General features: G+C 37.1%; 2 protein-coding genes and 1 pseudogene across 2 annotated transcripts; all 3 read left to right on the forward strand.

Annotated features, from left to right (window-relative positions):
- The first annotated feature begins 13,452 nt into the window (after window positions 1-13,452).
- On the forward strand, window positions 13,453-14,135 carry LOC112588161 (fatty acid synthase-like). The gene is made up of 2 exons (XM_025296959.1): window positions 13,453-13,766; window positions 13,867-14,135. The coding sequence occupies exons 1-2, from the start codon at window positions 13,598-13,600 to the stop codon at window positions 14,133-14,135; spliced, it is 438 nt and encodes a 145-aa protein (XP_025152744.1). The 5' UTR covers window positions 13,453-13,597.
- A 2,403-nt stretch (window positions 14,136-16,538) lies between these two features.
- On the forward strand, window positions 16,539-18,528 carry LOC112588162 (fatty acid synthase-like). The gene is made up of 5 exons (XM_025296960.1): window positions 16,539-16,869; window positions 17,168-17,461; window positions 17,527-17,734; window positions 17,813-17,973; window positions 18,214-18,528. Exons 2-5 carry the CDS (start codon window positions 17,180-17,182, stop codon window positions 18,526-18,528), a joined length of 966 nt encoding a protein of 321 aa, XP_025152745.1. The 5' UTR covers window positions 16,539-16,869; window positions 17,168-17,179.
- Window positions 18,529-18,628: 100 nt separating this feature from the next.
- On the forward strand, window positions 18,629-25,311 carry LOC112588163 (fatty acid synthase-like; annotated as a pseudogene).
- The last annotated feature ends 1,233 nt before the right edge of the window (window positions 25,312-26,544 follow it).

Below are 26,544 nucleotides of genomic sequence, written 5' to 3' on the forward strand. Positions count from 1 at the left end.
AGGTAGTTCTATTTAAGAAATTGAAGATGATCTTCATGTGACCTTCAAGCAACTATTCAGTGTCAAACTAATGGCATCATCTTATGCCTTCCTCAAAACCATACAACTTTTGTCTGAAACATTGTTTTCTACAATCAAAAATAAAAAAGTTATTTGGGGTGGGACATTAAAATGGGACACCCTGTATATCGACAGTTCTACATGAGTTCTAACAACCATGATCATTTTTATGTAAAATTCTTTCGAGACTGATTTGATAGTCATTTTTTCTCGTCTCGACGGAGCAAGAAAATATATTATAGGGAATCAACCTTGAAATCGAAAGTTTTCAAAATTGTATACTTGTATCCTCCACTGTTTTGGTTAATTATGATTTGGTTATCGTGCTAAATCCGAAAATTAAAAAATTATTTAAAAATATGTAGCCACTGGAATCTTACCTAAAAATGATCGTAGTTCTTAGAACTGATGTAGAACTGTCCATATACAATCGAAAAATGCGCTAGGAATGATCAGCACGATACTTTTTCTCCGAGCGTCGCGCTAGGTACAATATACGTTGTTTATGTAAATAACATAATTATTGAAATTTTTATTATTTTAACACAGAGATGGAACTCGATTAGAACTAATGGTAACTATTGTTAAAAGCAGTGACATTTATTGATTTCTTATAGATTAGAGGAGGAAGTGTCGTGCTAGATTCGCGAAGTTAGCACGACAATTTTTCATTTGTTATTTTTTATTAAAAATGTATTATTAATATTAAAAATGCGGAACTCTTTTTATTTTCTATCAGGAACTCTAGGAAACTCTATGAAAAGTGCTACTAGAACTATCATTGTTTTCTTTTTTAATTTAAAGAATGTCGTGCCAACACTTCACAGACTGCGCCAACACTGCGCGGCGCTAAGGTATTTTATTTTATTAAATGCACCCGAGGCGCTGTTTCATTCGAATCGGATAATCCGGCCATCATCGTGCGGACCGCCGAAGACGTCGGTGAGGACGCAGGTGAGGAAAGAATCGCAAATAATTGAATAACAGCGCCAGTGTGTACTCGGATATTCTAACAACCTATACGGCGCTTTCTTTTTAGGTCTCTACTTACCTCTCTCTCTCTCTCTCTCTCTCTCTCTCTCTCTCTCTCTCTCTCTCTCTCTCTCTCTCTCTCTCTCTCTCTCTCTCTTTCCCTCACGCCGATATTCTCATTCGACTTTATCATCCTTCCTCTATTGCCTCGTCGACGTCGTCTTCGTCATTGTCATCATTTGCTTTATCCTTCGCATCCGGTGCTATTGAACCTCGCGAAGAAGAAACGAAGTTTCGAGTGATCATCGAAACCCTGAAAAATGATCAGTCATTAATTCGCGCAAACGTTGTATCTCTATAATCATTGATGAAAAGGCAACTCACAGGATCGTGAATTTCTCGTCTCTGCGATCGTCGACCGGCGCGATCGCCGAAGCTGGATCTTTCGCATTCTCGCGACTTGTTTCTCTTAATCAAAGTACATTGGGAATTTTTAAGAAAGGTTCTTTTATGTCGATAATTTCGGACAAGTGTAATTATAATCAGCGCATGTGTGCATGCAACCGGGCGATCAGAGCGCAGGCGAAGCAACACGATAAACACAATTCGATATCTGGCTTCATTTATCTTTTCTCGGCGAAACATTCGGTTTATATGCTGCGTTATCCGTGCGAGTATCAGCGGGATGTGGTATAATGACGTTAATGTTATCCCTCCACGTCTCATTATTCTCGCGGGTTTAATTATCTCGCCGATTATTAATGCTGCGCTCGCTGCTTTTTATAACTATTTACATTAAACTTCCCACGAGCGTGTCTTATCCGTTGACTCGTATACGTTCATCTCTCTGTTGATTCGCCCATTGTTGAGAGTGTGCGTAACGGCTCCAACAATGTTGTATCTTTGTTTATCTTTTTCTAATTTCAGTAGATTTCTTTAATATTATGGGAAAATCGCAAATAATTTTCAGCTGTTTCATAGGCTATCGCAGATGTTGTGAGAGACCGTCCCGAACGGCACAAATTAGTTGGCCAACGGTTGGCCGTTATAAATACATTTATCGCTATATACAGGGTGAGGAAAAAGTATGGGAACCCTTAAAAATCTCGAAAGATATAAGTTTTACAGAAAAGTGTTTTAGACAAAAGTTATAAGGTCCAAAACGATGTATTTACTGATCTTATCAGTTTGACTTTGAGCGTTGCCAAAGCGTTACCAAGGTCAGGTCAAGATCAACTTATTTTTTTTAAACAGAAACCCCCATTTTTTATTATATCATTTTCTATCAATTTTTTCTACCAATTAATTTGAACAACTTTTGTCTGAAACATTTTTTTATTTGCCTAATATGTTTTGAGATATTTAAGGAAAACTCGGAAACTTTTTCAATATTTAACTTACGATATCTCGCCAACTATTTGTCGCAAGAGAAAATGCTATTAGACCTTTTTACTCTATTTGGTCTCAAGAATATATTGTTACAATAGCACCCTGACTTTTGTTAATTTGATGATTTGGAAATTTTAAAAAGTCAATGAGTTAACAAAAGTTAAAGAACTATTCTAACAATACGTTCTTGAGGCCAAATAGAGTAAAAAATCTAATACCATTTTTTCTTTCAACAAATAGTTAGTGAGATATCGTAAGTTAAATATTAAAAAAGTCATCAAGTTTTCCTTAAATATCTCAAAACATATTAGGCAAATAAAAACATATTTCAGATGAAAGTTGTTCAAATTAATTGGTGGAAAAAGATGATATAATAAAAAATAGAGATTTCTGTTGAAAAAAATAAGTTGACCTTGACCTGATCGTGACAACGCCACTCAAGGTCAAACTGATAAGATTAGCAAATACATCGTTTCGAGCCTTATAACTTTTGTCTGAAACACTTTTCTATAAAACTTATATCTTTCGAGATTTTTAAGGGTTTCCAAACTTTTTCCTCACTTTGTAGATATAACATTGGCTCCCAATGTTTTGTGTTGCTTGCGGCGTTATAATTTATACCGCAGCAATACGCGCCACTAGTGCAATCAATGTATATTCTCATCAATTAACTTGTGTTTTGAGAATAATCGGCTTGATTGTGTTAGATCTTTCCTATTCAATACTTAGTGCATTGTTAATTACGTTTAACGGTGTCTGCAGGTATGTCGTTGGAAGAACAAGAAGGGAGAATAAGAGACAGTCATATTACTTGAAGATAAAGACTTCTCCGAGACTCACTGTTCAGCTGCACCATTTGCAAATGAAGGAGTCATTTGTTCCGTCATTTGTGTCGCAATGCTCGGAAGTAAAATGTGCTTCTAAGACGCCGTTGAACTCTGTATACGAGGTGTCCCATTTTAATGTCCCACTCCAAGTAACTCTTCAGTATTGAAGTTTCAAGGAAAATAATCTCAATAAAAGTTGTAGGGATTTAAGTGAGCTACCTTATGATGATCTTGACTTTGACCTTGACCTCTATTTTTAAGGTTATTTGAATTACAATTTAATTAAAGATGTTTGTAATCTATTGTTGGCGTCATGCTATTTCCTCAATTTGAACGTAGAAATGATGGCGAAAGTTCTTTAAAAGAAATTATACTGTAGAATAACGTCCGATCTAGTAGACCGTAAATTTTTTCTTTTTTATTCATTTTTGTATCGAAACAAGATGCATTGACAACTTTCAGAAGACTTACACAATTGAACGACGCAGGACAATCAAACAGACATAATTACGAGTAAGAAAAAAATAACAATTTTCATCTTAAGGGGATCCTGGAGTTGTCAACGAACTTGCAAAGCGTCGGTAACGTAGAGGCGATCGTCAAAAGTAGGGAACGTTATCATCTGTATACTGAACGTTATCACTGTACGTTTTCGTACAGTGAATATTTCTGCCAAAATAAAGCGGAGTATTACAAATAATCCGAAAAAAAGGATGGCAAACTATTGCGAATAGGACACCGAGTTCCTCCTGCAACGTTTACGTCGCCCTGGAAGTACGGAATTGAAAACGCTTTCGCACAGTGAATATTCCTGTCAAAATAAAACGGAGTAATTCAAGTCATCCGAGAGAAACGATGGGAAGCTATTGCCATTAGGACTTCCTTCTGCGACGTTTACGTTGCACTAGCAGTACAGAATTGAAAACGTTTTTGTACGGCAAATATTCCTGCCAAAATAAAGTGGAGCAATAAAAAACATGTTAGAAATACGATGAGGAACTATTGTGAATAGAACACCGACACTTTCTTGCAAAGTTTACATCGCACTGGCTGCACGGAATGAAAAAGACTTTCGTACAGTGTATATTCCTGCCAAAATAAAATAGAATAATGCAAATCATCTGAGAAAAACGATGAGTAACTATTGCGATTAGGACAACGAGTCCTTCTTGCAAAATTTACGTCGCCCTGGCTGTACCAAATTGAAAACCTTTTCGTTTCGCATAATAAATATTCGTACGAAAATAAAAAAGAGTAATAAGAAAAGAGTAATAAGAAAAAAGAGTAATAAGAAACTTCATGGAAAAATGATGAAAAATTCGATGCGCCGAATTGAGAATTCTTTTATAAAGGTAAAGTACATGTGTGGAAATATGAAACGGAGCATTGCTCAATATGAAATTAATATTCTATATCGGCCTAGAAAAACTTTATGTGTAATTGAAAATTTACGTCGCACTGACTAGACTGAATTTCAAATCCTTTTGCATGGCAATGTTTCGCTTCATCTTTGCACGTATTTTGACTATGCGAAAGGGCTTTAATGAAGTGTGAGAGAAAGAGAGAGAGAGAGGATGAGAGAGAGAGTGTGAGAGAGACAGAAAGTGTGTGAGAGAGAGGATGAGAGAGAGAGAGAGAGAGAGAGAGAGAGAGAGAGAGAGAGAGAGAGAGAGAGAGAGAGAGAGAGAGAGAGAGAGAGAGACAGAGAATGAGAGAAGGAGTATGAGAGAGAAGAGTATGAGAGAAGAGAGATTGTGTGAGAGAGAGTGTGAGAGAAAGAGAGAGAGAGAAAGAGAGAGAGAGACAGAGGGGGAGAGAGTGAGAAAGAGAGGGGGGAGTGTGAGAGAGACTGCATGTGAGAGAGAGGGAATGAGGGAGAGGGAGAGTATGAGAGAGAGATTGTGTGAGAGAGAGAGAGAGAGAGTGTGAGAGAGAGAGAATGTAAGAGAGGGGAGGGTGTGAGAGAGAGTGTGAGAGAGAGAATGAGAGTGTGTAAGAGAGGGAGAGAGAGAGTGTGAAAGAGAGAGATCGTATGAGAGAGAGAGAGAGAGAGAGAGAGAGAGAGAGAGAGAGTATGTGAGTGAAAAAGTGTGGGAGAGAGAGTGTGAGAGATAGGGAGTGTGACAAAGAGAGAGTATGAAAGAGGGAGAGTATGAGTGAGAGAGAGAGAGAGAGAGGGGGGGGGAGGGAGAGAGAGAGAGGGAGAGAGAGAGAGATTGAGAGAGAGAGGGAGAGAGAGAGATTGAGAGAGTGAGAGTGAGAGAGGGGGGAGGAAGAGAGTGAGAGTGTGAGTGAGAGGGAGTGTAAGAGAGAGGAGAGTGTGAGAGATAGAGTGGGAGAGAGGGAGAGTGAAAGAGAGTAAGAGAGAGAGAGAGAGAGAGAGACTGTGTGAGAGAAAGAGCATGGGAGAGAGAGTGTGAGAAATAGGGAGTGTGACAAAGAGAGAGTGTGAGAAAGGGAAAATGTGAGTGAGAGAGAAAGTGTAAGAGAGAGAAGAGTATGAGAGAGAGGAGAGTGTGAGAGAGGGGAGAATATGAGAGAGAGGAGAGTGTGAGGGAGAGAGTGAGAGAGAGTGTGTGAGAGAGTGTGAGGGAGGAAGTGTGTGAGAGAGGGAGTTTGAGAGAGAGAGTGAGAGAGAGAGAGTGTGACAGAGTGAGAAAGAGAGAGAGTGAGAAAGAGAGAGGAGAGTGTGAAAGGGTGAGGGAGAGAGAGAGAGGGGGGGAGAGAATAAAAAACAGTGTAATAAAAAATAAGGGTTCCCATTTAAAAAAACCCATGTTAACTTCCAAATGACCTTGAAGGTCATTGCCAATGTCAAATTCATGGTCACCATCAAGTCCGTCACTCGATTTTCTACAACTTTTGTGTTTAAAGTTTTTCATGAAAACTTGATCCTGCAAAGTTATCCTGGGGATCCGGCATTTTTAAAACACTCTGTATATACACATGTATACCAAAATTCATTAATGTTGGTAACAGATGATAACGTTCCCTACTTTTTGACTATCGATCCTATCATTTCTTTTTCACTCACTCACTCATCCCCCTCTCTCCCTCCCTTCCCCTCTTTCTCACACTCTCTCCCTCATACTCTCCTCTCTCTCTCCTTCCCTCCCTCCCTCCCTCCACCCCTCTCTCTCACACTCTCTCCCTCATACTCTCCTTTTTCTCTAACCCTCCTTCTCCTACTCTCACCCGCTATCCCCAAACCTCACCCCCTCCCCCTCGCTCATCTTCTCTCTCCCCCTCTCTCCTTCCCTCCCTCCCTCTCTCACCCCCTCTCTCTCTTTCTCTCACATTCTCTCTCACTCCCTTCCTCTCCCTCTCTCCCTCCTCTTTCTCTCTCTCTCTCTCTCTCTCTCTCTGTTCCTCTCTGTCTCCTTTATTTACGCGCGCGCTAATCCAGCCGATAGCATATAAAGTTTAGAATAAATATTATAAATCATAAAAATAATCCCTGTAATGTAATATAAATATAATATCCGACTCCAACATACGATGTATTAGGCGTATACAGTTTGAAATTTAGAGAGGGGGGAGAGGGAGAGAGTGTGAGAAAGAGAATGAAAATAAAATGAAACGATATGTAAGCAGCCGGATCATGTAAAATCTAACGTACTATATTTTTTAACTGTGATTGAATTTATTTTAAATTTATAAATCCTCATAAAAATTTCACAGCTCAGCATTATATAATATTAGGAGCGCAAGAAAGTTCTGTGCCCTAGATTTCATACTACTGAAACGACAATTTAAATTGCATTAATTTTTCCGCCCTCTTGCGGTTTTAAAGCAGTGACATTTGGTCTTTCGAAACATCGTACTATTTGGCGTTTGATGCACATAACCTTAAAATCAGCAGTGTTCACGATGGCAATAACAAAAGAGCATATTCGATTTTCCATCCACTTCGCGTTTCATCTGAAGAAAAATGCTGCTGAAGCCACTGAAATGATCTGTGTTGCATATGGAGAGAACGCTGTAAGTTATGCTACGTGTAAAAGGTGGTATCAAAAATTTCGCCAAGGAGATTTCAGTCTTGAAGATGAACCGCGTGCTGGACACCCTCAAAAGATTGAAACGGACGAACTGCAAGCATTGGATATAAACTCTGCACAAACTAAAAAGGAGCTTGCAGAGCAACTTGGCGTTACGCGACAAGCCATTTCCACACGTTTACATGCAATGGGAAAAGTTCAAAAGGAAGGCAGATGGGTTCCGCATGCACTGTCCGAAGACAACAAAAATCGACGGCGTGGCACGGCACTCACTTTGCTTTCAAGGTTCCGGAAAAAGGATTTTCTGCACCAAATCATTACAGGTGATGAAAAGTGGATACTTTATGATAATCCGAAGCGTAAAAAATCATGGGTTGACCCTGGTCAACCTTCGACATCGACGCCAAAGACCAATATCTACGCCAAGAAGGTTTTGCTTTGCATATGGTGGGATTGGAAAGGTGTATTGTATTACGAGTTGTTACAGCCGGGTGAAGCAGTAACGGCAGATCGCTATCAGCAACAATTGAGCAATTTGAGCGATGCGTTTGAAGAAAAGAGGCCATTTACTGGCAAAGGACGTCGTACAGTGATACTGGTTCATGACAATGCCCGACCACATGTTGCGAAAGTGACTCAGGACCATATCTTTGCGTTAGGCTGGGAACTTCTCCCGCACGCGGCGTATAGCCCAGACATGGCGTCTTCCGATTACTACCTATTCCGGTCTCTCTGCAACATTTCTTGGCTGATACACATTTTGTGACACTTGAAGAGATACGAAAATGCATTGATGACTTTATCGCCTCGAAGCCGGTGAGCTTCTATCATCAGGGAATTCGCAAGCTGCCCGAAAGATGGCAAAAAGTCATCGATACAAACGGGGAATATTTCGTTGATTAATATAGTTTTGTTTGTTTTTAAATAAATTTTGAATTTTGCAAAAAAAGGCTCAGAACTTTTTTGCGCTCCTAATATTATAATTATAGTATAATTAATTTCATAAAAAACTGGAAATTATATTCATTGAGCATTACATTACAAGGAAATGGGATTGCAAAATTTATTTATTACATGTATCGGTATTAGTAATTTAAATATTTTGCAGTTACTAAAAGCAATAAAAAATCGATGAGCAGTATATCATAAGCACTTCACTTTGTAATTGTGCAAAATTTTAATAAATTCGCGTATAAAATTAGTATATTTGAGAAACTATACGTCTTACAGTACTCTTATAAAACTCTTATGAAACGAATTGAAAATATTGACATTTATCTTAAGTGGGATTGTATAATTATTTCTATGATACGAGGGTTGCCTTTTATATTTCGGGAATGGACGATCCAGTTGCTGCCATCTGATAACCGACGTCCCTAACATAAAGTTCGACTTTTTATCAGTATACTTAGTCAGAACGTTTTGATGTCCATGCGCCATTTGTGTTGTTAACAGTGACATGAAAAATTGATGTCGGCCAAGAAATGGAATTAAGTCGTGAACATTTCCGTGCGATTATTTTTTACAACTTTCGACGTGGATTATCTCTCAACAACAGTGCATCGATGAACTTAATTCGACTTTTGGCGATGAAGCACCATCAAAAACCACTATATATCGATGGTATACGGAATTCAATCGTGGCTGTAGTTCGCTTAGTGATGAATTTCGTGAAGGTCGTCCAAAATCGGTTGTTGTTCTAGAAAACATTGATGCTGTGCGTGAACTGATATTGCAAGATCGTCATGTGACTTATCGTGAGATTGAGGCATCCTTGGGCATTAGTGGGACCAGCATACATTCAATATTGCATGAACATTTGGCTGTCAAAAAAATTTGTTCGCATTGGATCCCACATAATTTAACAATCGCTCAAAAAAAGGCTCGTGTCGATTGGTCGAAAGAAATGCTCAAGAAATACGATTGCTTCAAAACACGTCTATGATATCGTAACAGGTGACGAATCATGTATCTATGCGTATGAGCCCGAAAGTAAACAGCAGTCGACTGTATGGGTCTTTCAAGATGAGCCAAATCCAACAAAAGTTGTTCGCGCACGAAGCACTTCGAAGCAAATGGTCGCCTGTTTTTCGGAAAAACCGGACATATGGCAACTGTACCATTAGTGCAATGTCGGACGGTCAATTCTGAATGGTACACAACCATTTGTTTGTCAGAAGACTTCGGAAAAATAAGGGAAACCAACCGCCGAAGACGCATCATTCTCCACCAGGACAATGCGAGCTCTCACACATCGGCTCAAACAAGAGACTTTTTGAGAACTAAAAAAGTCGAATTGATGGGTCATCCGCCGTACAGCCCTGATTTGGCACCCAATGACTTCTTTTAATTCCCGCAAATCAAAAATAAATTACGAGGCAAACGTTTTTCGACGCCTGAAGAAGCGGTTGATGCGTTCAAAATGCATGTTTTGGAGGTACCTCAATCGGAGTGGAAAAAGTGCTTCGAAAATTGGTTCAAGCGCATGCAAAAGTGTATTGATCTTCATGGAGAATATTTTGAAAAACAATAAACCCATGTACGATGATTAATTTCCTTTTTTTGTTCTTTATTCCCGAAATATGAAAGGCAACCCTCGTATATGAAAATATTTAAATATTATAATGTAAACCTATGTCGTTAACTTTTATCAGAAATGTACTATTATAAATAAAATAAAAAATTTTAATAGCATATATGCGCACTACAAACGAGTGACTCCAGAATGTCTTTTTCGCCCATTTTGTGGTCCTCGAAATTCGAGTCAAACCATGTGTTAAACAATACTATAAAATGAGTATTAATTTTAGAAAAAAATTAACTTGAGTATAGAGATAGTTGTTGAGATACAAGGAATCAAAATGGCCAAATTCTCAATATTATTCAAACACAATAAGTAGGAGAAGAAAGTTAACTTTCTTTGATAATAGTGAGATTTTAATTAAAGTTAGTCAAAATAATTTTCTGATCACCGGTCTTTCCATCCTTACCGTTGTTTGCTTAATTTTCTTAAAAGAAGAACAAAACTATACCCAAAAAGCATTCTTGCTAAATTTCTCGAGAACAAATGCAGATATGAAAAAATATTTCAAGCAATGTGTTATTTGTTTCGGAATTCTGTATAAAAATAGTTCTTTTCTCATACTTTTATCCTCTTTTTTTCTTTTTTTTTTTGTAAAAATAACTTCTTGACCGGAAATGTCTGAAGAAAAATATCAGATTAATTTTAGTACGTAATGCGTCACCTAAAATTCTAAAATTCTAGAAGAAAGATACGTAATTTCTGAAAATAGAGGGAATCCTATAGGGAGAAAAGGTTATTACAAGAACGAATTGTTAGCGATACTCTTGAAGCGGCAGAAACAGATAATAGTTCTTTCTACTCAATCTGATCTTAATGACCTGGACGATAAACATAGACGTCAAATACGTTTTGACAAGGTTAGTCTAAATTATTCTTCGACTTATTGTATAATGATATAGCGGTAGCCAATCGCAGCCAGAATCAAAGTTTACCGGATCTCATGAACCGGACATATGAATATGGAGACTTACAGTGGCGTACAAAAGTTTCAAGCCATAGTGTCTTTTTAAGATACATGACAATATATTGATTTGCTCTAAAAATTAATATAAAATAGTTGACATAACATTCTTACAAATAATAGTACAGTTACAAAATTTTGAAATTACATAGTTTCTAATTATTTAATCATATAATATTTACATGTGTTCAAAAGTATTGAGCCATACTCTTATTGTGTGACTTTATGAGCCCGGTTTATTTACGTTTCTTATGAAACTCCTTTGTAAATATTTGCTTTAACTATTGGGAACTTGAATAAGTTCTCGCTGTTTCCCGATAGATGGTGTTATCTTTGCCTTTTTGCATCGGGCAATACCGCAGCCAACTTCATCGTGAAGCTCCACTATTAGGCTCGAAGTGACAGTATATGTTATTTCGCCGAAGCGTAAACAACATATTTTTTCATAGCGTTAAACATGTTGAATTTCGTGCCAAAAAAAGAGTATTCGCGGGGAATTTTACTGCATTACTTTTTCAAAAAAAATCAACAGCTGAAGCACATAAAATTCTTGTGAAGACTTACGGCGACCATGCTCTGTCGGAAACAACATGCCGTGATTGGTTTAGATGCTTCAAAAATAATGATTTTGATGTTGAAGGTAAAGAACGCTCTGGCGCACCGAAAAAGTTTGAAGACGAAGAATTGGAAGCATTACTCGATGAAGACCCCATGTCAGATGTAAAATGAACTTGCAGAATCATTAGGAGTTGATCACACAACAGTTGCCAAACGTTTAAAAGCATTTGGAATGATTCAAAAGCAAGGAAATTGGATGCCGTACGAATTGAAGCCGAGAGATGTCGAATGGCGTTTTTTCACGTGTGAACAGCTGCTCCAACGGCAGAAAAGGAAGGAAAGGTTTTTTGCTTCGTATCGTGACTAACGATGAAAAGTGGATACACTACGATAACCCGAAGCGTAGAAAATCGTAGGGTAAGCCCGGCCATGCATCAACATCGACGGCAAAGCCGAATATCCATGGTTCCAAGCTCATGCTCTGTATTTGATGAGATCAGCTGAGTGTAGTACATTATGAGCTCCTCAAACCCAACGAAACCATCACGGGAGATCGCTATCGACTACAATTAATGCGTTTGAGCCGAGCATTGAAGGAAAAACGGCCGTAATACGAGAAGAGACACGACAAAGTAATTTTGCAACATGACAACTAGCTCGAGAGCTTTCTAAAACACTATAATTAAGTATTTCTTTATTCTGTATTTTCCGAGATACAAGGCCTGAAACAGTACCGCCGGCATTACCCAAGGTGTACCAAGCTGGAGGTTGCTCGGTCATATTTACATCTTTCTTGGCTTGTGTGTGCGTGTGCGTGTGCGTTTGCGTGCGTGTGTGCTGAGCTACAAAAATATATACGCAAAAATAGGGGTACCCGTTTAAAATTTTTATGTTGATCTTCGAATAACCTTCAAATTTGACTCTAAGGTCAAGACGAAGGTCACCGTCGGATGACTCACCCTGAACCCTACAACTTTCGTCTGAAACACTTCTCTCTACGACCGCTCCCTGCAATGATAATCGAGATGCACTATTAAAACGAAACACTCTATGTAACATTATATTTTTAATAACTGTTACGGAAATATTGTTTAATAAGGGAAATCGCAAAAAGAGTATTTTACTATTCTCTTTACTACAGTATTTTACTATTCTCAGCCTGATGACCCTTAAATATATCTTAACTTTGTTTAATTACCTTAGTTAATTTATTAGCTAGCATGTAATCTAACATGTTAACATACTAACTCAGCTTACTCAGCATGTTAAATCCAACATCCAACATGATGAAAATCAAAGTGTTGCAATACTGTTAGCATAATATCGAATTTGCATATAATTCCCTATAACTGCTGCACTTGTTTTATGTACAGGATATCTGATAATTGACGACAAAAGAAATGTTATGTTTTGCGACTTTCGTTCTTAAGTTATTAAGAATGTTATTCTGTCATTGCATGAGGAGATTGGTAAAAAGCACGATTCTTTTAAGCAATTCATTTTATAACAAAAAGAAATAGAAAATAGTTGTTTCAGTTCAGTTCACTTCAGTTTTGTTTCTCTCATAGTTCAGTTATTTCTCTCATTCTTGTCGAGTCTATCAAAATTAAGTAATGACTCCATTATATTCCTACACGCTGCATTGATTTCGTCTCCTAGATTTATATTCCTAGATTGTCCTTATAATTAATATGTCAAATGCGAAAAATTATACCAAAAACGTTGTTACATTCTGTGGAAATTGTATTAGTTTACTTTTACTCTGTTTGCCGTGTTTTAATACAATATATCGCCATACATGCATATAACTTATATATAATTGCAAATAAAAATGTCAAATATGTCCTATGATGCATTAGTTTCTTCACATTATTGCAATAAAAATGACAATGTTGAAAATTTTGCAAATTTTACAAATTATAACTTACCATTTATTTGAATTAAACATCTTTATTAATCTTGATATCGCCGATCACCGGTGATTTTTTTTTCAAAACGCGACTAGTAAGTCACCGGACCTCGTTGACCCCAACGGCACTCAACGCATATAAAGCGTCATATAAAAGCGTTCTGCAATTTTTCCACTTCGTCAGTAACGTGTGAGACTTAATACCACATCGTTAGAAATCTAACATATTTTCAAAGTAGGAAGTAATTTAAAAGAAGTGACATACAATATACGTGAAAACGAAATATAGATAACATTAAAGTTTGCGGGCTTGTATTAATTGTATAAATATATTTAAAAATGTATTGTAACGGCACATCCACGATTGATTCGGCGCCGATTCAGGATGAAATCGTTATATCCGGAATTTCTGGCAGATTTCCCGAATCCGACAACGTCAGACATTTAAAAGAAAATCTACTGAATAAAGTAGATCTAGGTTCTGACGACTGTCGACGTTGGCAACATGGTAATATCTTCTTAAGTATTGTTATCCAAAGAAGTATCGATATATTACATTTTATCTGATATCTGAGTGTGTTGCTTTCCACATGTTATTGAATTCGCAGACCATCCGGATATACCAAAACGCACGGGAAAGGTCAATAATATCGAGAAATTTGATGCGGAATATTTTGACATACCCTTCAACCAAGTCCACCTGTTGGATCCTATAACTAGATGTCTTCTGGAACATACGTACGAAGCCATCGTCGACGCCGGGATAAATCCGAAAGATTTACACGGCACGAAAACAGGAGTTATCGTCGGGACAAGTTTTTCCGAATCGGAGAATGTGCTTGTTTATGAAAAGACGCAGGTACAAAAATGCAAATAATATGCAGTAAATCATTCCAATCTTTGTCACAATTTTTGTGCGCAGATAAATAGATTTCTTATAAAATTATAAAATCGGTTTCTTATTTCGAAAGATACGAGGGTCGTTCAATAAGTCCTTAGAAAAAGATAGAAAAACAAATTATTTTGGGTAGATTTTTTTTTTATTTTTCAACATAATCTCTTTTTAGCTCTATATACTTTTCCAAGCGTTTCTTCAATTTTTTTAAGCCGTCCAAAAAGTAGGATTTCGGAAGGTCCTCAAAATAGCCATCTGTTTGGGCGATGACCTCCTCGTTCGACGCGAATCGTTGTCCGCCGAGCCATTTTTTCAAGTTTGGAAATAAAAAAAAGTCACTGGGGGCCAAATCCGGTGAATACGGTGGATATATAATAATTCGAACTTCCATAATTTTAGCCATCGAAACTGCGCAGGTGTGCACCCGTGCATTGTCTTGATGGAAGATCTTTTTCTTTTTCAAATGAGGACGTTTTTTCTTGATTTCTTCGCTCAACCGGTACAATAATAACGCATAATACTCTCCAGTTATTGTTTGTCCTTTTTCCAAGTAATCGATGTAGATGATTCCGCGTGCATCCCAAAAAACCGTGGCCATCACCTTGCCGGCCGATTTCACCGTCTTCGCCTTCTTCGGAGCCCGTTCGTCTTCAAAAACCCACTGTTTTGACTGTTCCTTTGTCTCTGGAGTGTAGTGGTGTATCCATGTTTCGTCCACAGTTATATATCGCCGCAGAAACTCGTCAGGATTGCGACGGAAAAACGCTAAAACAGTCTCAGAGTCGACCATACGATTGCGTTTATTCTCCACTGAGAGCAAACGCGGCACCCATCTTGCCGAGATTTTTTTTACATCCAATTTTTCGTGCAGAATTGAAAACACTATATCTTGCGATAATGCCTGTGGCCTCAACTATTTCGCGCACTTTGATTCGTCGATCACTCAAAACCATATCGTGGATTTTGTCAATCATTTCGGGGGTGTTCACTTCCACTGGACGTCCCGAACGATGTTCATCTTTTGTGGATGTACGGCCACGTTTAAACTCATTTACCCAATTGTAAACAGTTGCAAACACAGGAGCAGATTGCCATGAACTTCATTTAACTCAGCTTTAATCTCTTTCGGTGTTAAGCCTTTTAAATATAAGTGTTTAATCACCACTAGAAACTCACTTTTTTCCATTTTTCTAAATAAAGAAAAGTTTATTGCTTCAATCGACAATAAAAATGAAACCATGTGATGGATATAACTGAGACTTTAACAGCTGTCTAGTGAGTACAAGTAATGATGCTTATTAAAAACAAACCATTTTCGATGCGACTGCGAGCGCCATCTCTTGGATTTTCTAAGGATTTATTGAACGATCCTCGTATAATCGTCTCATTTAAAATTTAATAAAATGTAATCAGTTAATATAAAAAGAAAAGTGTGGGGATAATTTAATTTAATAGATAAAGGATTTCTGATCGATTTTTAAACGAAAGTCCATTTTCTATTTTCCTCGATAATTTACGATTTTGATATTTAAATCGCAAAGAGATGAGATTGAGTGAATTAAATCAAGACAAGAATGAATGATAACAATTGTATGTTATTTATATAACTAACCGGCAAAAACTCTTGTTAAACTGAATTTGAGATATTGATTGATGAGTTTGTGCTTGTTGCCGTCTGTTACTTTCAAAGCACGATCAATTGAGAAAATTTGGAGTTTTATTGCTACTAATTTTATATTACCTTTATCTTAACCGTATAAAATACGATAAAATAATACTATATAAAAGCAAATTAGATATCTATCGAAGAAACTATCTACAAAAAATATTATATATCCACATATATAATTTTATATAATTATTTCCATACTATAGTATTATATACTGTATATTAATATACTCTATATATACATGTAGGTTACTGATCATAGAAGTCTAGAATGTAGAAAGTTCATGCAAGCAAATTGGATTTCTCACTGGTTAGGTGTCACAGGGCCATCTTACACGGTCGATACGGCTTGCAGCTCGAGTATATACGCTATGGAGCACGCATACAGAAACATAAAATTTGGACAGTGTGATAACATGATCGTTGCTGCTACAAATCTCTGCCTAAATCCTCTAATATCTTTGCAGTTCATGCGACTAGGTATCTTATAATTACTCTTTACGCCACACTTCGAACGTCACAGATAAAATAATCAATCTCAAAATTTAATAAAGAAATACTTTCGTAAACATATTTTTTTATATTTTTTTACAAAAGTAACTGCTATCATTTAGCATTTTGTAATTTCAGGTTTTATCGTCCGACGGGTTTTGCAAACCTTTCGATAATAATGCGAATGGTTACATGCGCAGTGAAGCGATCGGGGTAGTGTTTTTACAAAAAGCGAAGAATGCTAAAAGAATTTACGCAACTGTAATTCATTGCAAAACGAATTGCGACGGATTCAAAGAAGAAGGCATTACCTTCCCATCGACAAAATTGCAAAACTTCTTATTACAACAGTTTTACGACGAATGCAATATATCGCCGTCTGTTGTTGCCTACGTCGAAGCTCATGGTACCGGCACGAAAGTTGGCGACCCAATAGAAATTAATTCAATCGAAAAAGTTTTTTGCAAGGATAGACAAGGCCCTTTACTAATTAGTAGCAGCAAGTCAAACACTGGTCATGCTGAGCCTGCCAGCGGCCTGCTTCAAATTATTAAGGTAGCGTGGTAATTATTAATATTTAAATAAATTTATCAAAAACACAGATATTATCAATATCAAAAATAACTATTCCATACGCTATAATAATAAAACATCAACTTACGCCATACAACTGGGGTGTTCTGAAATCTGCGCTCATTATTTAAATAGCGTTATTCTTGAAAATATTTGAAATATTTTTTGTGGAAATGTCGAAAGAGATCATTATTCATAAGGATATTCAAATTTTCAACATAACGCGTCTTTGAAGTTAGAAGTTTTCTCAAAATGGATATTTCCCTCTCTCTCTGACAAGGTGCTGATAACAATGGAAACTGGCGTAATTCCACCAAACATAAATATCACAAAAGAACGAGATGATATTGAAGCTTTTAAGCGAGGGACTATACGAGTCGTGACTACTCCAACAATATGGGAACCTACTTTTGTGGCTATAAATTCTTTTGGTATGGGAGGAGCCAATGCTCATATTTTGTTAGCACCTAATATGAAGCAAAAAGTCAACGGTGGGGCACCAAAGGACGATTTGCCAAGACTCGTCGTCCTGTCCGGTCGTACCGAACAAGCACTGGAGTCATTCTTATGTGAGGTAAGTAAAAATTGTGTCAGTTAAAAGACAGAAGTCTGCATTCATGCAAAATACGTCCAATTTAGATTGGAAGTCAACTGGTAGATGTTGAATATGTTCGGTTGTTGCACGAACTCCATGCGGAAGAACTTCTAAATCATCCTTACAGAGGTTACACGATTGTTGAAAACCAAATATCGAGCAGCATAACGAGCGAAATAGATCATTATGATGGAGTAAGAAAGCCGATCTGTTTTGTGTTTTCTGGTATCGGATCCCAATGGTTTGGCATGGGTAATTTCTCTCTCTTTTACGTAAGCGAAACGATTTAGTTAATTATTTATCAATAAAATTGGATTTATATGTTGACAGGAAAAGCATTACTGCGTTTTCCAGCATTTTGTGAAACCATAGAAAAATGTAATATACTTCTAAAGATACATGGAGTGCACATCATCGACATTTTAACAAGTAAACAAAAAGTCACCCTTGACTGTATATCGAACACAGTCGTGAGCATCACAGCAATGCAGGTGATAAATTTTCTAACAATGATCGCGCAGTAAAAATCAATATCGAAGAGAGAAGATCATTTTACTGATTACTCTGAAACTCACGTACTTCGTAAGATAGCTCAATTAAGCTAAAACGCTTGTAATAAATTGTTCTCATTTACTTAACATATGATATGGTCGATTTGAAGAATAAGCTTATGCTCTTCTCAAGCATTACGTGAAATTCGAAAAACATGACTCCTTTATTTCCTTCCACAGCTTGGATTAATAGATCTCTTGATGTCGGTAAACGTTGTGCCAGACTATACCATCGGTCATTCAATCGGTGAACTTTGTTGCGGATATGTAACTGGTGACTTCACGATCGAACAAGTGATTTTGTCCGCGTACTACATAGGATTGGCGTTGGAAGAAACAAAAATAGCGAAGTACGCCATGACGGATATTGGCGTTAGTTACAAAGAAGCGAAAGTCATGTGTCCAGTAGATATCAAAGTAATATGCAGCTATAGTCCAGACACATGTTCCATCGTCGGACTGAGGGAATCAATAGTGCATTTACGAAGAAATTAGAGGTTTCCTCATTTTTCCTTCAGTATATTCAGTCTCTTACACAATATATTAAATAAATAATTCTGTTTATCCACTCACACACAGATTAACAAAATCCCTTATAAGGAGATAAATTGCTGTAATATTCCTCTTCATAGTTGCTATATCGTCCCTGCGAGAGAAAATATTTTGGCTAAATTACAACGGGCATTACCACAAAAGATGATGCATAAACAAAAATGGTGCAGATTGCCTTGCGATTATAACATATCGTATGCAGAATACTTTACCAACAGTTTAGTGAATCCTATATTTTTCGAAGATGTCGCGAAAATGATTCCGAAAAATACAGCGTTCGTGGAAATCGCGCCGGATGGAATTCTGCAGGATGTCTTGAATAAAATTTTCGATACGACAACCATCACGTTGACTCAACGTCATCACGAAGATAACGCTAAAGTATTTTTGCAAGGACTCGGCAAGATGTACAACTTTGGCTTGCAGCCGCAATTAGCCAATCTCTATCCGGCTGTAGAATTTCCGGTTAGTCGCAGCACGCCGATGATCTCGCCGTCGATCAAGTAAGTTGATTACATTACTTGGACACTTTCCGATCCACTTATGATGCGACTGTCTCACTTCTATACTATGTCATCTAGAATCTAGAGTCTATGATCTAGAGTAAATATTTACTGTAGTATATAATGTAGTAAAAAGTTTTCTATTTTACAAAATCTTATGGCATTTATTTTGCTTTTTATACAGGACAAATAAATAATAAAATGTCTTTAACATGTTCATTGCCAAACTGAAAATTTGAATTTCGTGTGGTGGCCAAAGTTATTTTTTCTTTTATTTATTTTTAGTCGTTTTTTGCACGATTGAACTGGCATTGAACTGAGTCTTTTCGAGGATCCTGGTTTGTCACTCATAATAAAAAACAATTGCGTGAACGGCCGTTTGGTGAGGGGCCGCAACACGCGATATCGCGTGAACGGCAATGAACGTGTTAAAAGTGTTAAGAAACAATATATAAACATAATATATCTACCTAATTGATTTATAAATTTACAAGGTGGAAGCATTTGGAAAACTGGTACGTCGCGTCATTCGCAACGGAGAAACAAATCACGTCTAGAGAGATTGTAATAGAAGTCAACATACAAGACGAAGATTATGAATACATGAGCGGCCACATAATCGATGGCAGAAATCTGTTGCCAGCTACAGCATATATTGAATTAATTTGGAAAATGGTTGGAAAGTTAAGGGGGGAATCGTACAAAAATATACCGTCGTATTTGAAAATGTCAAATTCCTTCGAGCGACACTTCTTTCGAACCAAGCAGCTGTAAAACTAACGTTAATGGTGCAAAAAAGTAAATCAATAGTGTTTGCTCAACAAGTATCTTTTTTCGAACTTTCGATATAATATATTTTATATATTTGTTTACGCAGGTACTGGGAAGTTTGAAATAACAGAAAATGGTAACGCAATTGTCACTGGCACGGTACGTGTTCCACTAGATCTTGACAAGGAAAATGTGCCCATCGATTATCTAGAAGAAGACGATAACGAGAAAGAAATAATGAAAACGAGAGATATATATAAGGAGCTTAAATTACGCGGATATCAATATACGGATCTGTTTCGTTCTTTAAGAAGTGCATCCATTACTGCCAGCCGAGGACACATAGAATGGATGAACAACTGGGTAGTGTTTATGGATAACATGCTCCAAATAAGGATCCTTGGGATAGACACGAGAAATCTTCGTGTTCCTACTGGGATAGAAAAATTGGTGATCAATCCGAGGCTTCATGTGCAACATCTAAAAGATACTACGACTGAAAGTACAGGTAGGTTGACTATGAGACATAAATGTAGATAGATTTGTAGATAAATATAAATAAATATAGATAGAATGAAAGAAATATAGATTTCTTTCGATGTTCCCTTGTCTGGAATCTCCGTAATATTCTCTTTCAAATATTCCTTCATAATTAATATTCTAATTAGAATGTCACTTATAAGATATATATATATTATATAAATGAATTAATTAAATGATACAAGCTAAGTAAAACACGCTCAAATATTCTCAGAACTCGCTGTGCACGTATACAAAAATTTGAATACAATAATATCTGGTGGTGTGGAGATTCGTGGCATTACCGCCACTATTATACCTCGACGGAAGGTAACGGGGAATCCTGTCCTTGAAAAATACAAATTTGTAGCTCATCGAGACGGAGCAAAAGTTTCTCTTGAAGTTGGAATAACTCTGTCGACACATCTTGTTCTGGAGTACCATCAAACAACCAAAATGGACATTATCGAACTACTCGAAGATGATGATGACATTTCAATAGAAGAATTAGTCTCTCCGCTGTTTGCTAAAATTTTGGGGAACTTACCGCTCATTCAGCCTAATATTACTTTGATAAATAGAACTAATCGTTTCGATGACATTAAACTTCCTTCAGAAATCATAATTACAAAGTCAAAGAAGCTATCGACGAAAAACAATATAATGTTAGTCACAGGCTGTAATTTGTTAACGAGCAGCAAAAAGGAAATCCTAAAAGAAATGTTACTAATATTAAGAGATGACGGCTTTTTGTTGACACGTGGGCAATCCCTCACAAAGCGGATCTTGCCTACGCAGACGCGAACAACCTAGCGGTAATACTCGAGAAACAGACAGGCAATGAGTCTATAACGCTCTTGAAGAAGAGAGGTCAGCCGACGAATAAAACGCAAGTTATATACGTGAACAATTACGAATTCTCTTGGCTGAAACAAATCAAATCAATTCTAAGCACGGCGGACGAATTCACTAACAGTATGAGAATAATTATTGTTGGAGAGAAGGACACAGAATGCGGCTTACTGGGTCTCGTTAATTGCCTGAGGAAAGAACCGGGCGGTGAATTAATTAGAGGTGTGTTCATTCAGGACAAGAATGCACCGAAATTCTCATTGCACGATCCATTCTACGCGGAACAACTTCGGATGGATCTCGTTATAAATGTTTTACGGCCCGAAAAAGTATGGGGATCGTACAGACATCTTCCGTTGGAGCCCCTAAAACACAAGCTTGTACATCATGCCTTGATGAATCAATTGGTATATATCGCTGACGGACAAAACAAAATATATCTTAAATTACCATTTCCATATGGTTAAAAAATTATTACACTAGATATGTTACTTATCATATTTAATTAAACAAAGTATCATTTTTATGGTATTAAACATTGTATCACTTTTAGGTGCATAGAGATTTAACTTCATTACATTGGATTGAAGGCGATATCACTCCGGATTACCAGCACGAAAATCTCGTTAATATAATTTACGCTTCTCTTAACTTCAAGGATGTAATGCTAGCAAACGGTAAAATTAACTTGGATGATTATATGTCTCGCGGACGACTGGAAGATTGCGTATTAGGTTTGGAGTACGTCGGTATCGACGATACTGGACGCAAAATAATGGGGCTAGTCGAAAATAAGTGTGTGACTGATAAATCGTGTAACATTGACAAGAGGATGTCATAAGGCAATAACGATATAATTCTTTATTCAGGTGCATATCAAATATGCGGGTGTTCGATCAACATCTATCCTGGGAAATTCCGGACGGATGGACTCTCGAGGACGCCGCGACGGTTCCCTGCGCTTATGCCACATGTTACTACGCATTGTACCTTCGTGGAAAATTAAAGAAAAACGACAAAGTACTGATCCACTCAGGTACCGGCGCTGTAGGACAAGCTGCTATCAATATTGCACTTCATGATGGTTGCGAAGTTTTTACCACTGTTGGTACCTTGGAAAAGCGAAAGTTCATACGAGATACTTTCCCGTCTATACCGGAGGATCATATTGGGAATTCGCGCGACATCAGCTTCGAACAGATGATATACCAACAGACCAATGGTCGTGGTGTGGATGTTGTATTAAATTCATTAGCCGAAGATAAACTTCAAGCGTCTGTACGTTGCCTCGCCAGAAATGGGCGATTTTTGGAAATCGGAAAATTCGATATGATGTCTAACAATACATTGAACATGTCGGTATTTTCGAATGGGATTACATTTTACGGTATAATGTTAGACGTTTTATTAACAGCAGCAACGAACAGAAAGATAATTTAAAAACGATATTAGCAGCAGGTCTTAGAAAGGGAGCCATAAAGCCAATTACTAGAAAGTTTTTCAAAAGGACGAGATAGAAGCGGCTTTTAGGTACATGGCAGCTGGAAAACACATTGGAAAGGTAAGATGATTGATAAATGTTCCTAATGGCATTAGTTATAATAAACGGGCATGTACAGTGTTACGAAAGGTATAGTGTTAATACAGTATGAAAAGTTTTATATGATGTTTTCAGATAATTATAAAGATACAAGAGGAGGAAAAATTCATGAACACGCCTTTGCTTGCCCTACCGCGTTACTATTGTCTACCGAATAGGTCATACATTATCCTGGGAGGATTGGGTGGTTTCGGCTTGGAATTAGCCGACTGGTTAGTCATTCGTGGTGCCAGGAACCTCGTGCTTATCTCACGAACTGGACTAAAGAACGGTTATCAGCGTATGAAGGTTGAGCTGTGGAAATCTTACGGAGTGAAAGTATTAATCGTATCGAACGTCGATGCATCAGACATCAAAGATTGCGAGTACGTATTGAGAACAGCGGAGGAATTGGCGCCACAGACGCCATATTCAATCTTGCTGTTGTACTAAACGACAAGATTTGTCAGAATCACACGATAGAGACATTCCAGAAACCATTCAAAGCGAAAGCGTAGGCCACGAAGAATTTGGACCAGTTGTCCAGATGCATATGTCCTGAGCTACGTCACTTCGTCGTCTTCTCCTCCGTGTCGTGCGGTAGAGGCAATGCCGGGCAGAGTAATTACGGATGGCAAATTCTATCATGGAAAGAATCTGTGAGAGAAGAACACAGGAGGGCTTACATGGATTGGCGATTCAATGGGGCGCCATCGGCGATGTCGGTATTGTAGCCGACATGCAAGAGGACGACAAAGAAATGTTCATTGGCGGTACATTGCAGCAAAAAATAAGTTCCTGCATCGAGAAGCTGGAAGAATTTCTCTTACAAGAGCAGCCAGTAGGCGAGCATGGTTGTGGCAGAGAAGCGTTCGAGCGCTGTTAGCTCCATCAGTGTTATTGACACCGTAGCCAACATTATGAGTAAGTGAAAAGTATTAATTAAAATGAGATGGAAAAGGTTAACTGTTAACTATTATTTGAGGAGGAGAAATGCATATAATGTACAAATGTTTGTGTGAGTCGATTTTTGCATTGCTTGTGCTTCTCGCAGTTCGGACGTTGCTACATTATATTTATTAATTACGAATGACTATTAATACAGGTGTGAAGGATTTGACCACTGTGTCTGCTCAGGCACGCCTGTCTGAACTTGGAATGGACTCGATGATGGTCGTAGAAATCAAACAAACCTTAGAACGGGAGCATGGGATATTTTTCGCTGCCCAGGATATTCGGAATCTCACTTTTGCCAAACTTGCTGAAATGTTTGAGCAGAGAAGAAGAATGAGAATTTACGCTCTGGTGATGTTGCGGATGGAAATAAATCGACTGGTCTAAAATTATTTATCCATACAATGGGTGAAGACAATTTAATAAACGACATCTGTATGAATCTTCAAACGAAAGGCGATACAACGAAGGACGAGATATTCCTTTTGCCAGGAATTGAAGGTTGTGGAAATATTTTCTGTTCTTTGGCGCCGAAAATTGAAGCACAGCAACATGCTTACAATATGGAACTTACAATATCCGGCAAAAATTGTAACACAGTAGCCGATATCGTTGATAGTATCTTCAAAGTATGAATCTTTCACTTCAATATAGTTATATAGCATAAAGTACAAGTAAAATTACATTGTAACACAATATAACCTTATACAATATTAATTCCTTTTTTTAACTACTATTATATTTCATCGTCTTTTCTGCACTTTCAGCATATGATACAAAGAATCAAATCTAAGCAAGATTTCCTTATAATCGCCTATTCGTATGGAACGTTAATTGCGATCGAGTTAGCAAGAAGGTTGGAAAAAATGCACTTCCAAGGCCGATTGGTGTTCATCGACGGCGCACCTGAACAGTTAAGAGCATTGTTAAATCAAATTATATCTGGCGCTACAACTGAGGAACTTGAAAATAATATTCTTCTAAGTATAATGGATTTTTAGAGCCAACGATTAGTGGAAAGGTATTTATTATTATAAATATTATTTGTAAACGTGAATTTCTCCGGAAAAAGTCAAATAATCTACTTATCTTGCAGCTTTTCCTGGAACTGAATAAACTTAAACTGGGACGATAAGCTAAATATGTTTGTAAAACTTCTTCCTCCGTTATATATGAAATTCTCTGCCGAATCTATGAAGTCTCTATGTTTAACAATTTACAAACACGTGCAAGCATTATATAAGTATAACATAACGGAATTACCGAAAATTACGTCACCCGTAATACTTCTTAAGCCAACCACAATGTCGCTGAATTTTCCTCATGAGGATTATGACCTCCATAAGGTATATATCATATAAAATTTACTACGATCAAAATTGTTTAATTCACACGGAGGAATTTTATTCAACGGAATAATTTTCAGATTACCACTGGAAATGTGCAGGTGCATTATATCAAGGAAATCACTCTTCGATATTATACAGCGACAAAGTTGTAGCTACTATCAATGGGCAATATATTGATACAATATATTGATATATTAATAATGGAAAATAATGATTTATAATATACAATATTATAATAATATATGTTAAATATAAGAATTAAAGGGTTAATATAAAAATTAAAGAATTAAAACGTAGATTACCTGTTGTAGAAAGATGGAATTTGAAAAAAAATACAACGATCAGAATTTCTGACGTTAATATAAAATATTTCCTTTCATCTTGTACGGCTAAACCGCTGTATTCATTTTCTAATTCCACCTTCCTACAACAGGTAATCTACGTTTTAATCCTTTAATTCTTATATTAACCCTTTAATTCTTTATTAAACTTTATTAATTCTCTAATTAACACTTGTTTGTAAAATGACAAAGGACTCTTTTAAAATATAGATTACGTTTTAGAAGTGTCCTTTATCATTTTACGAACAAGTGTTGTCCTTAATCGTCAGGCCACATTGCACATAGGATTGTAATATGTGCGTGTATGTATACTATACACTATATTCTCTATATTCTAATTTAATATTCTAATAAAGATACTTTCGACAGATACAGAGAAGAAAGATATGGTATACTATTTATTGATTCTTTTCTACTTTCGCGAATCTTTCAATTTCTATAATTAATTTATAGATGAGATTAAAGGCCGATTTTAAACTGTTTAATAATGCTTAAAACCTTGCTTTTTGCCTTTTCAGAAAGTAAACTGTACGATAAAACATTATTATCATTATTTGGACAGTAAATCAATTTGACATATCGTAATTTAACAAACGATATACGTAATTCAAGAGATAATATTAGGTGTACAAATGAATAATCTAAATTATCTTAAGCAGTTATGAAATCAATTTGAAATTGTAAAGATTTTCCCGCTCTTTTGTGATTATGCAATGTTGACATATAGCTATTAAGGGATACTGGAGCCGCGAACGACTCCAACGCGATTGCGCCCTCATCTGAGCGGAACTAATAATGTCGATAATACCGACACTTACAGTTCCGTTATCGACATTTATCGATATGTACATAAAGACACGTTCCAATGTATATGCGAAAATATACATTGGGTGCGTTCACAACACTCAACAGTCGCGCAACTGTTGAGTAATTCGTCAACGTTATTGGTCTGAGTGTAAGCAACAGTAAGTGACCAATAGTCACTAACCGCTCACTGAGCGGTTTTCTCCACTGAACGTACGGTCGCGAGCAGAGAGAAGAATGAGAGCGGCCACCGGCCGTATTTCGGGGGATACGGCTAGGCGCATTTA

This window comes from Harpegnathos saltator, unplaced genomic scaffold (assembly GCF_003227715.2).
Source record: "Harpegnathos saltator strain DR-91 unplaced genomic scaffold, Hsal_v8.6 scaffold165, whole genome shotgun sequence".
NCBI lineage: Eukaryota > Metazoa > Arthropoda > Insecta > Hymenoptera > Formicidae > Harpegnathos > Harpegnathos saltator.

Bases quoted from the DNA above. Each gene is read 5' to 3' on its own strand.
- LOC112588161 (XM_025296959.1), top strand. From the start codon at position 13,598: ATGTATTGTAACGGCACATCCACGATTGATTCGGCGCCGATTCAGGAT. The intron at 13,767-13,866 runs GTAATATCTTCT...TTGAATTCGCAG, and splicing joins CTGTCGACGTTGGCAACATG to ACCATCCGGATATACCAAAA.
- LOC112588162 (XM_025296960.1), top strand. From the start codon at position 17,180: ATGGAAACTGGCGTAATTCCACCAAACATAAATATCACAAAAGAACGA. The intron at 17,735-17,812 runs GTAATTTCTCTC...ATATGTTGACAG, and splicing joins ATCCCAATGGTTTGGCATGG to GAAAAGCATTACTGCGTTTT. The intron at 17,974-18,213 runs GTGATAAATTTT...TTCCTTCCACAG, and splicing joins TGAGCATCACAGCAATGCAG to CTTGGATTAATAGATCTCTT.